General features: G+C 45.5%; 1 protein-coding gene across 2 annotated transcripts in view; it reads right to left on the reverse strand.

Annotated features, from left to right (window-relative positions):
- The window catches only part of VAV1 (vav guanine nucleotide exchange factor 1), a 159,935-nt gene that overhangs the window by 21,841 nt on the left and 125,104 nt on the right, over positions 1 to 12,990 (reverse strand). Inside the window, exons 21-24 of one of the 2 annotated variants that reach the window (XM_063444527.1) lie at positions 12,698 to 12,763; positions 9,606 to 9,637; positions 9,398 to 9,514; positions 9,175 to 9,262 (exon numbers count right to left, since the gene is read on the reverse strand). In XM_063444527.1, coding sequence (XP_063300597.1) covers positions 9,175 to 9,262; positions 9,398 to 9,514; positions 9,606 to 9,637; positions 12,698 to 12,763 — 303 coding nt within the window. Of the gene's footprint in view, positions 1 to 9,174; positions 9,263 to 9,382; positions 9,515 to 9,605; positions 9,638 to 12,697; positions 12,764 to 12,990 lie in introns of those variants that run through there. The other variant, XM_063444528.1, reaches the window with a different exon arrangement.

The following is a 12,990-nucleotide window of genomic DNA, read 5'->3' on the forward strand; positions in this document are numbered from 1 at the left end:
ACATCAGCCCCCCCTGTACCCACATCAGCCCCCCCTGTACCCACATCAGCCCCCCCTGTACCCACATCAGCCCCCCCAGTACCCAAATCAGCCCCCCCAGTACCCAAATCAGCCCCCCCAGTACCCACCTCAGCCCCCCCAGTACCCACCTCAGCCCCTCCAGTACCCACCTCAGCCCCTCCAGTACCCACCTCAGCTCCCCAGTACCCACCTCAGCTCCCCCCAGTACCCACATCAGCTCCCCCCAGTACCCACATCAGCCCCCTGCACCCACCTCAGCCCCCCAGTACCCACCTCAGCCCCCCGGTACCCACACCAGCCCCCCTGTACCCACTTCAGCACCCCTGTATCCACCTCAGCCCCCAGTACCCACCTCTGCTCCCACCTTAGCCCCCCTGTACCCACCTCAGTACCCACCTCAGCCCCTTGTAACCACATCAGCCCCCTGTAACCACCTCCGCCCCCAGTACCCACCTCAGCCCCCAGTATCCACCTCTGCTCCCACCTCAGCCCCAGTACCCACCTCAGCCCCCAGTACCCACCTCAGCCCCCCTGTAACCACCTCTGCTCCCACCTCAGCTCCCCTGTACCCACATCAGCCCCCCGTACCCACCTCTGCTCCCACCTCAGCCCCCCTGTACCCACATCAGCCCCCAGTACCCACATCATCCCCCCTTTACCCACCTCAGCCCCCAGTACCCACCTCTGCTCCCACCTCAACCCCCCTGTACCTACCTCTGCTCCCACCTCAGCCCCCCAGTACTCACCTCAGCCCCCCTGTACCCACCTCAGCCCCCTCTACCCACCTCAGCCCACCTGTACCCACCTCTGCTTCCACCTTAGCCCCCTATACCCACCTCAGCCCCCAATATTCACCTCTGCTCCCACCTCAGCCCCCAGTACCCACCTAAGCCCCCCTGTACCCACCTCAGCCCCCAGTACCCACCTCAGCCCCCAGTACCCACCTCAGCCCCCAGTACCCCCCTCTGCTCCCACCTCAGCCCCCTGTACCCACCTCAGTGCCCACCTCAGCCCCCCAGTGCCCACCTCAGCCCCCCAGTACCCACCTCAGCCCCCCAGTACCCACCTCAGCCCCCAGTACCCACCTCAGCCCCCAGTACCCACCTCAGCCCCCCAGTACCCACCTCAGCCCCCCAGTACCCACCTCTGCTCCCACCTCGGCCCCCAGTACCCACCTCTGCTCCCACCTCGGCCCCCAGTACCCACCTCTGCTCCCACCTCAGCCCCCAGTACCCACCTCAGCCCCCAGTACCCATCTCTGCTCCCACCTCTGCCACCCATTACCCACCTCAACCTCCTTTACCCACCTCAGCCCCCAGTACCCACTTCTGCTCCCACCTCAGCCCCCAGTACCCACCTCTGCTCCCACCTCAGCCCCCCTGTACCCACCTCTGCTCCCACCTCAGCCCCGCTGTACCCACCTCAGCCCCCCTGTACCCACCTCAGCCCCCAGTACCCACCTCAGCCCCCAGTACCCACCTCTGCTCCCACCTCAGCCCCCAATACCCACCTCAGCTCCTCCTCCACACACATCTCCCCTTGCACCCACCTCAGCCCCCTTTCTCCCTGTACCCACCTCAGCCCCCCTGTACTAACCACAGCTCCACCTATACCCACCTCAGCCCCCTGTATTAACCACAGCTCCACCTGCACCCACCTCAGCCCCCCTGTACTAACCACAGCTCCCCCTGCACCTGCCTCAGTTCCCCTGCACCTACCCCAGCCGCCATTCCTCCTTACACTCACCCCAGGATCTACCTATCCCTGTACCCACCTAATCCCCTATGCACCAATCACAGCCCCTATGCCACCTCCACCTAGCATAGCTCCTACGCCTTCCAGTACCCACACAGCCACTATGTCCCATCCTGTGCCCACAACAGCCCCTTGTCTATCCGCACCCACCACAGCTCCTTTTGCACACACCACATCTCCCCCTGCACCCACCTCAGCTCTCCCTTTACCCACCTTAGCCTCCTGTCTCCCTGCACCAACCACAGCTCCCCCTGCACCCACCTCAGCCCTGTCTGCATCCACCACAGCTGCTCCTGCACCCACCTCAGGCCCCCTGCACTCACCTCAGCCACCATTCCTCCCAACACTCACCCCAGGATCTACCTATCCATGTTTCCACCCAAGCCCATATGCTCCCACCACATCCCTTATGCCACCTCCAACTACCATAGCTCCTATCCCTTTCAGTACCCACCACAGCCCCTATGTCCCTCCTGCGCTCGCCACAACATCTACCTCATACTCTGTCCAGCCCCACCCCCACTTCAGTCCCTGTGCCTCCCCGCGCCCACCTCAGTTCCCGCGCCTCACAGTGCCCACCACAGCCCCTGTGCCTCCCTGCACCTATTTCAGCATTTATCCCCCTACACACACACTACAGCCACTATCCAACTTATACACAGTAGAGCCTCTATAATCCAAACACGCACACACTACTCACATAATGCACTGCAAATAGCCCCATTCACACACGCAAAAACCCACAAGGAGCCTCACTGTATAGACACACCACAAGCAGCATCCCCACACATACAAAATTACATGCAGCCTCCCTTCACATACACATCACAAACAGCATACCCACCATTGCAATACTGCACACAGCCTTCACACACACAACTTTTACAATCTCTTATAAAGCGCCAACATATTCTGCAGCGCTGTACAATAGGTAAAACAAGAGAAAGGATTACTAACACAACACTTTGACATACAGGAACACAACATCACTAGCCACATCCCCACACACGCAACCCCACAAGTAGACTCCAAACACATGTGGCTAGTTGTAAGGTTGTACATGTGGGGGATGCTGCTTGTGATGTCCTAAGCAAAATTAGTGGAAGTGTGTAATTAAATGTGCTTTATTTTAATTGCTGGGGAGGCACGCCAGCAAGGGTTACTCCATCTAAAAACAGTGTTTATTAAAACACTGGTTTTGGTTGGATTAACCCCTTAAAAGTAAATCTGGCCATTTTGGGGGGCACTCAGGGATGTGGGAGTCAGGGATGTGTGGCTCTCACACATCCATTCTCTGTGCTGGGCAGCCTACACATAATATATGTGTTAAAGCAGCAGAAAGAAGAGGGAGAAGAATAGCAGGGGGCCAGAAAATCTTGTACCAGGACCAGGAGGGCGGGCCCTTGATCACCCACTGCCCGAGGGCCCTTGGAGGTGTCAGTCCGCCCCTGATAGCGTCCCTGCTCAACCAAACACAGGTAGAAAGGTTACAGTCTGAATCCAGTATGTGTATTGGAGCCCAGAAGTTAAGTGAGTGATTTGTGCAAGGGCAAGTTCTCAGGCTGTATTTTCCTTGGTGCCAACCCACTTTCTAGGGAGCTGTTGGAATCTAAATTCTCAGGTCTCTGAAGAAGGCTAGCAGGTTCACTCCAGGCATTTAGAACCTTGGCTCTCCTTCCTCTAACAATTGAATGGATGGCACCACGCAAAGTTGCCTGTTGAACCTGAGCAGGTTAGCGATGGGTTTCCAGGCCCTGCATTATTGTAGCGTTGATTTGCTGCGGCACAGGATGGCTTCTTAGTGTGAAAATAGTGGAAGCAGATGATAATGTTGTGAGGGGTGTCCCTGCTGTCTCTTCTTGACTGCAGAGCCCAGTGAGCACTCTCGATGTGCCATAAGTGGTCAGGCGTTTCCGGCAGTAACGGGCTAAATATGGCCATAATGGAGTCAAGCAGGCAGCCCCCTCACTCACAGGTTGTTCCTACAGCACCTGTTGGATATATTTTCTATGGCCACCTCAGTCGTATCCAGGCATTGGTATGTTCGGTGACAACCTCACCCTCTTCAGCCTCTGTTCAGCTGCAGCGGTTTGCAGCCTCTGGGGCCTGTAAAAATTTCAATTCTTTTGGCCAGGTATGTCTTATCTTTGGACAGTTTGCCTAATATCTGGTCTCATAATGTCATAGCATTGGTCTGTCAGAATCCTTGGAAATTTGTGGGAAAGATGGTGTTGGTATGCTTTCATGGGCGTCATCTTGATGAACTTGGTTAAAGGCCGCAGTCAAGTCAGCCACAGGGTTTTTCAAGGAGTCTGCAAGGCTAGGCGTATTTCTATGTGACATCTGAGGAGGTTGGGACTCAAGCGGGAGTCGGTTGGCCAAACCACGCCCCCTCTTTTTGTTTATGCAGCCCAAGTCACAGCTTCTCTGGCTGTGACTCACGAAGCCATCGTGGAAAAAAAAAAGTGTTAATTGGCTGAATGTGTCAAATGATGTGCTCAGTCAACTAATTCATCCACATAAAGATGGAATTAATATTGCTAATGCAGAAGTGTAGCAATGGGCCAAGATAGTGACCAGGCCACGGATGCTGAGGGGACCCTTGGTTTGTGTAAAACTACATGCAAATAATTTGACAAAGAACCGCAAGACAAGGCCAGGGGCATGTTGGCCCCTCACCCACATGCTGTACGGTTATGTTCCTTAGTGTGCCCCTTTAATTGTATTCAAAGGGACACTATAGTCACCAAAATAAATTTAGCTTAGTTAAGCAGTTTTAGTGTATAGATCACTGCTCAATTGTTTCACTGCTCAATTCTCTGCCATTTAGGAAATCAAGAAGGAAGATAGGGGGTAACACCAGTACCGCTATAACGAAGGGATAGCGTCCAGGTGTATCTAGCTATCTAGGGTACCAAACCGAGACTCCAGGGGCTTAACCCCAATATAGTCTATGAAAAAAGGAAAGAAAATAGATACATGTAATCACACTACCAAAAGTGTGATAAAACAATGTATCACCTGGACATATGAATAGTCATATCACTATCATGGATACATAGATAAAAGTATACAAAATACCCAATGTCAGATTATCTAGTATATATCAAGAAGATCTTGTAAAGATAATAGTGAATAAAAAAAATAAAAATTAAATAACCACCTCGTAAGGTATGCTCATATAGTCCTAAAAGTATATCGCCGTCCAGGATATTAGTATATGGGTATGGTTTCAAATGTATAATGTGAGCTTTATTAAAAATGGCTCTTAATATAAATGAAACAACCCTGATATGTTATCTCATGTGATATACTCAAAATAATCCCTCCTTATAGGGAATATCCCATATTCCGGTTTGTACCTTCATACATAGGTAAGAGGCAGCATTGTCAGGAATGTTAGTAAATAGAGAGTAGAGGATACCAAATCAGAAGCCAGCTAAAAAACAAGCTGGTAGTAAAATTAAAAAGCCTCTCTCCCTGTTAAACTAACTAGACAGACATAAGAGCAATAAAGGATAGAGAAAATAGTAATAATTCTGCTAACGTTAGTAATAATAGTAATAATTATAACCACACGATAAACAGAAGGCAAAAAGTGCCCAGTGCCCATAACCTAAGAAAAAAGCAAATGCCCAATGCACGTTTTGGTGCTATGTGAGATGCAGAGGATTTAAGAAGTAGTGTACAGAAAATATATATATTGGGAGAAGGCAACAAGTGCCTGTGCTGCATAATGACCAAACATATCTGAAAGTCTGGAGCACGAGTTGAAAAGACCAAAGGTCAGAAAACAAAAAAAGAATTTATTAAATACTAAATAGTATGAAGAAAATGCCAATAGATCTAAAAGTAGTAAACCAAAGTACCCCCTCTGTCGAGCGCGTCAGGGGCTTCTCACACGCTGTCTCTAACCAGGAAATGACAGCTATTTCTATCTGTCCTCTTTCTATTTAGACTTTATCTCAGTATGGGAAGACTAAGGTGCCCACGAAGGCATGGGGAATGAGTAGCTAGTGTGGAGTTTATCTAATCTCCCGTACCTTTCTTTATCATTTATTCATCAGTGTATATTCACCGGGCTCGTTCCTGATATCTTATAACCAAGATCATTTCATTAGAATCTTTGTATGCTATTTAATTACCAACTATCAGCATCATTACTAATTACGGCACCAACTATCAGACGCCGCTATTATTTTGTCTGTCTTCAATAGTATGTAGCATTCACACGCTTTTAGGTCTGGCGGCTCTATAGGCAGTGATACCTTGTATTTGACGCTTGCTAGCGTGCACCTACTACACGCACTATTGCACCACCATCGATAGACATCACCTTCACTACACCTAACCACTTACATGTTAGGATTTATAGTTTTGTACCAATGACAATTTTCTTTAGCCATAAGCATTAATACCCTTGTAGCCCATACGGTCATATTAAGCAAGATTGACGTTACCAACTACCAATACATGCTTAGACCTGTAGTTCTCATACAACCATTTCAGTTGTAAAGTGGAATTCTTTGCGATCTCTGACAAGTATCTAGCAATCATATGCTTGCAAAATTTGCCACCCTGACATTTTTCCCACACTCCATCTACTCCCCCATTACCACTTAGCCTATGTCTTCCCATTAGCACAGACGTGTGCTGATATATATATTCTTTTACCCTTATATTCTTAGGACAGTAGAATTAAAGGACCACTCTAGGCACCCAGACCACTTCAGCTTAATGAAGTGGTCTGGGTGCCAGGTCCAGCTAGCTTTTACCCTTTTTTTTATAAACATAGCAGTTTCAGAGAAACTGCTATGTTTATTCTGAGGGTTAAGCCAGCCTCCAGAGCCTCTAGTGGCTGTCTCACTGACAGCCGCTAGAGGCGCTTGCGTGCTTCTCACTGTGAAAATCACAGTGAGAGCACGCAAGCGTCCATAGGAAAGCATTATGAATGCTTTCCTATGCGACCGGCTGAATGCGAGCGCGGCTCCTGCCGCGCATGCGCATTCAGCCGATGACGTCGCAAGGAAGAAGAGGAGGAGGAGTAGAGCTCCCCGCCCGGCGCTGGAGAAAGAGGTAAGTTTAACCCCTTCCTCCCCCCAGAGCCCGGCGGGAGTGGGTCCCTGAGGGTGGGGGCACCCTCAGGGCACTCTAGTGCCAGGAAAACGAGTATGTTTTCCTGGCACTAGAGTGGTCCTTTAATTTTGCAGTTGACTTTACTGCTGTAATGTATTCATCTATTTGATACATCTATCGTATTACCCTGAGACACATTGTTACATGTATCCAATATTATTCTATCACATTGAAACTTAACTGATGCATGCATCTTCAGTATATCAGTTTTGTGTCTCACTGATATAAGTATCATTAGAACATTTTGTATCTACTTATTATTATTCTTTATTTTTGTTTTCCTCCTACTGTACTTTGGTTTAGTACTTTTAGATCTATTGGCATTTTCTTCATACTATTTAGTATTTAATAAATTCTTCTTTTGTTTTCTGACCTTTGGTCTTTTCAACTCGTGCTCCAGACTTTCATATATTTTTGGTCATTATGCAGCACAGGCACTTGTTGCCTTCTCCCAATATATATATTTTCGGTACACTACTTCTTAAATCCTCTGTCCATTTCTATTAGGGGTTACCCCCCTGTTCTCAGTGTACCGAATTTGGCTGTATTCAGTTAGTTTTCTTTTCTTTTCTTTTTAAATTCTTTATTTATCATTGACATGACTAGGCATACAAACAATATTCAATCATGCATATATGAGCAGTGCGAATATATACAGCAGAGCAGTGATATGTAACATCAGCATTTAAATGCATACGTGACACGTGTTATCCCTTTAGAGCACCGCCGCCTGCCCGGTCAGCTGAAGTCAATGTTAATTTTTGGTGAACAATAAACTAGGTTAACAAGGTATGTGTGTCCTGTATCCCTGATGCTAGGCCCCAGTTCGGGGTGCATACTCTCCTTATGTTTCCCGATTTATGCCTCTATCTAGAGTGGTGTGCCATTGTGATGGCTGTTGTATCCCTGCCCCCGGGTCCGGTAGCCTGCGCTGCTTATTGCGCTGGACCTCCCTGGGCCCAAAACCTCATGTACCTGAAGCTCTGTGGGATCCAAGGGCCCGAGTGTATCATCCCTGTGTCGCCAGTGCAGAGTTGTCAGGCATGTTAGTGTTTGTCTACTGCTAGCAGGTACACCTTTCGGGATGGGTAGAGGCTACAGACACACAAAGGAAACGTGGAAAGAGAACCTTCAGTGAGACCGAAGGCCGTAGAGAAGGGAGGAGCCGAGGCCGACATGAGCGGCCTCCTGCTCTGTAAATTGATCTTTAATCACATACAGTAGGCTCCTGCAGGGTCTAGCAAGCTAACAACAGTGCAGAAGATAAGACATTCTAAACTAAACAGAATTTGCAATAAAGGAAGTATAAACATTAGATGACTCTTTACATGAAGTGACTAGGGCTGCATGGAGGTTTGACTAGGGCTGCATAAACATTAAAAAAGTGATTTCAATCCTAAATGGCAGAGAATTAAGCAGTGAGGCTGCAAAGACATGATTTATACACCAAAACTGCTTCATTAAGCTAACATTTTTTTGTTGACTATAGTGTCCCTTTAAAGGAATCTATAGAGTAATCACCCCCCCCTTTTTAATGCATTATATAGATAATTTGTTAAAAATCAAGTCAAATTAATATTAATAAATTCATACCTCCAAAGTTCCCAGGAGAATCACTGTTTGACCGCTCCCACACCAGTTAGACACTGCAATCAGCAGCACCTCATTCTATTCTAGGGAGTCTCTTCTTTTTCCCATAATCCTCTGTCCAGATGGCATTTATGGGATAAGTAGTTTATGCCCAAATAACAGTTCTACTTATACAGTGATGTGTAAAACTGTTCTGTCAACAAATAGCAGTCACACCTGAGCTGCAATTACTTTATCATTGCCTTGTTCACTGTTCAGTGATTGGCTCATGCGCAGGTCTCAATAGAGGAGGAGAGAGCGTTCAGTCAAACTAATATATGCTCATTCCTCATGCAAAAAATGAGCAATATCAACACAGGCCATCTAGAACAGAGCTCCAGAATGCTTGAACAATATCTATTAGGGGTAGATCAAATTTTGTTTGAATAATTATGTTTGTACTTAATGTGGAATATATTATGTTAATTACTTCAGAATTGTTTTGCTAATATTGTACGTTTTAATTGAAATCTTAGCATTGAGTAGTAGTTGTACTATACAAGTTTATGCACACTGAGACAATTCATGGTTGTGTTATTTTCCATTATTAAAGCACACACAATTACTTTGCTTGTACTTTTTCAATGCCTCATATCAAATATCAGGTCATGTCATATCTGAATAATCACTCACTGGAAGTCCTTTGAAGCCTCTCTTTTCTGTGAGCCTCCAGAGCCCATCCTGAGCTGTCACCTTCATGTGTTTAATCTCCATGTTGAACCTAAGTGTAAAATACAGCACCTTAAAATGATTGGTGAGACAGAAGTGAATTTAGAACATCAGCAGAATTATTAAGGTTACTCCTCAAGACACAACTTGATTAGAGAAATATACTAGTTACATTTGGACACATTACTTGATACTAATGGCAAATTCTGTAGCATCCTTCACTCTCTGTCTGACCAGAAAAGTCCCATCTGATCGGCTGGACAGCACAGTTTCTGCTTCTTTTCTCTCCATAGGACCTGCGTACCTAAACAAAAAATAATAACAATAATAGGGAAGGCCTTTTAGATATTTGTAACAGCTAGAGGTTTCATTCAACTCCTGTAACTTTTACTTACCAAGGAAATACAGAAAGATCAGGAACTGGGCTCTGCAGGGGGAAAAAAAAATAGGTTAATTTCAAATGTATATGTAATAATAGGGTACACGCAGACTGAAGCATAATATACATGTGAACAAAGCTTGTTCTTTGTATTACACATATACTTTAAAATGGGTGTTGTTACATCTCATATTCTGGACATGATGTCTACTTAAATTACTTTCTCAAAGGGACACTATGGTCATCAAAACAACTTTAGCTTAATTAAGCAGTTTTGGGCATAGATCAGTTCTCTGACTTATAGGAGTTAAATCACTTTGTTTATACAGCCCTAGTCACACCTGCATGTAATGTGCACAGCCTTCCTAAACACTTCCTGTAAAGTTAGATCTAATGTTTACACTTCCTTTATTGTGCAGTCTGTTCAATTTATAATTTCTTATCTGCTATACTGCTAAAGGGACACTATAGTCACCAGAAGATCTACAGCTTAATGTAGTTGTTGTAGTGAGTATAATCATTCCATGTAGGCAATTTCAAGTAAGCACTGCCCTTTCAGAGAAAATGCAGTGTTTACATTGCTGCCAGGGTTACCTCCGGTGGCTGCTCCTCAGATGGCCACTAGAGGTGCTTTCTGGGGTAGTGCTGCACATTGTGAATTTTCCTCATAGTGATGCATTGATGGCAAGCCACATAAATGGTGGTTTTAACACTAAAGGGTCAGGAATACACATTTGTGTTCCTGGCCCTATAGTGTTCCTTCGAATGCTTGTTAGGATTTGCAGGAGCCTCCTGTGTTTAATTAAATTCAAATTACAGAGGAAGTAATAAGTTAACATCTGATTTTGTTGATGCAGGTTGTGTCAGTCACAGCCAGAGGAGGTGTGGCTATGGCAGCATGGACAGAAACAAAAGTGATTTAACTCCTAAATGGCAGAGAATTGAGTACACCAAAACTGCTTCATTAAGCTAAAGTTGTTTTAGTGTCTCTATTGTCCCTTTAAATACATCTCGTTATTCTAACCAGTTTCTCTCAGTGGTTCAGTGTAAGATGTATCTGTCATAATCATATTCAGTCTGAGAAGGACATTTTAAAGAGTTAAGGTGTTGAACCGACAGAAAGATGCAGAGAATGGATGAGGTACAGACATAGACTAGGGTTGAATTAGAAATATACATGGAAGAGAGAAAAAGATGGTAATTAAAATAAATTTCTTGACAGTACAGGACAGGAGGGGACAGGGAGGACTGAAGAGAACAGGATAGTTGAGGTATAAACTGAAATGCACAATGAATGGTCAAGAGGACGTAAAGGTGCGTGTTGAACTCAAACGTACAAGAAGGCTGTAGAGGACAGAAAGGTGAAAAGTGAAACTGAAATGCACAGTTGAGTTTCAATGAATGGGGGAGAGGAAGTGAATCTGAAATTGATCTATCCTGACATGGAAACTTAGAGAGAAGTAAGCTGAAATAAAAGATAATATTGATCTTAAATGGACACAACTAAAGACAAAAAGGTTAAGATCCAATAGGACCCTAGGCAGGTTAACAGTCAGGGAAGCCCACTCATTCTTCCCACAGTGATGGTGAATCGGGCTAAGTAGATTCATAGTTCTGATGCCCCTGTCTAACGCTCTGGCCCTAGGCAGCTGCCTAGTGTCACCTTGTGGTTAATCCTATTGTGCAGCTAATGAGATATTGAGTGTAAAGTGGATGGAGGAAATGCGAATAGTACATAGTAAACAGTGGGTTTGGAGGGGGTATGTGTTACAAGTTTAACTTGACCCCATTGTTTCTGGCCTTGGACATATTGCACGGAACAGCTGTCACTTCCAGTATCTACAGGGTCACAGTTCATATACCAATCTAGAATGATGCCCATAGAACAGCAAAGCTAGGTGGAAGCTAGGAGGAAGGCATATGGAAATTTTAATCTTATCAGTTAGATAGTGTAAGGGGGTGGGGCTTAGGGGTGATATATATAGCAGACATTTTAGGTGCTGAGCCATTCTAATTGAACATTTTTACCTACTTGTTTCTGGCCCACCCTCCCACACTAATTTGTTTGGCAGATATTGTGTTCCAGTATCTCCCCCCCCCCCTTTGGTCACAGTGGCAGGGGATAGAGAGAAATTGGGGGACTAGGTCGGCTCAGCAGGTGGGATATATTTTAAGTTTGGAGTGGTTTTGGTAGGTTCCAGCTCGTCGGTAGCGCGGAAACTGGGTGTGTAGGGGTGTCTCGGTATACCCCTACAAGTGGAAATGGATGCCCTTGGTGGCTGTGTTAACTGTTTGTGTTTATATTAATGTTATATGGTTATTTATTGATGTATTGATGTTATTTATGGTGGGGTCATTGTCTGTGGATAAAGTTATATGTAAAAGTTATGTTGCTGTGATGTCAAACTCGTTTTCCTGGCACTATAGGGTCTTTAGGTCCCCCCCACCCTCAGGGTCCGACTCCCGCCAGGCTGAACGGGTTAAAACCCCTTCAGCCACTTACCCTTCTCCAGCGCCGGGCTCCCTCGACGCTGGGGAACTCTCCTCCTCCTGCCGACGTCAGCGCCGAATTCACATGCACGGCAAGAGACGTGCGCGCATTCAAACCGCCCATAGAAAAGCATTACTCAATGCTTTCCTATGGACGTCCAGCATCTTCTCACTGATTTTCACAGTGAGAATGGCGGAAGCGCCCCTAGCGGCTGTCAATGAGATAGCCAATAGAGGCTGGATTAACCCTAGTGTAAACATAACAGTTTCTCTGAAACTGCTAAGTTTACAGCTGCAGGGTTAACCCTAGATGGACCTGGCACCCAGACCACTTATTTGAGCTGACGTGGTCTGGCTGCCTATAGTGGTCCTTTAACTGTTGTTGACAATTACTTTTATTTAATTATGTTAATTATTAAATACAATTTCAAAATAATTCTAATAAAGCTGTGATAATTTTAACCCAACTTCAAGTGTGTTTTGTGTTTTATGGAAATAGTTTTTTATTTTTATTTTTAATACATGGTTGGGCATTGACATAGATTTAAACATAACTGATTTAAACGAGATGTGTTTACATATGATTCATGTTATTGCTAGAAATAAAGCAGGACTTACAGATACAAAAGGCTTCACATGGGTGTATGGGAAGAAGCCCACCTCATTACTTGATGTGTTTCTGCCCTGAGAAAAAAAAAAACATGTGTTGGTTTATCATGACCTTTACAATGAACTCCAAACAGACCACTAGTCAAATAGGTTATGCATTTAAATATATTATTATTACTAGCATTTATAAAGTGCCAAAATATTCTGCAGCACTTGTGTAAGTTGTAAAACATAGGACTGTAATATTGATATTATTCACCAGAATGCATTGAACTAAACTGTAAGCAGGGCTGGATTGGGCC

The sequence above is a fragment of the Pelobates fuscus genome, chromosome 1 (assembly GCF_036172605.1).
Source record: "Pelobates fuscus isolate aPelFus1 chromosome 1, aPelFus1.pri, whole genome shotgun sequence".
In the NCBI taxonomy this organism is placed as follows: domain Eukaryota; kingdom Metazoa; phylum Chordata; class Amphibia; order Anura; family Pelobatidae; genus Pelobates; species Pelobates fuscus.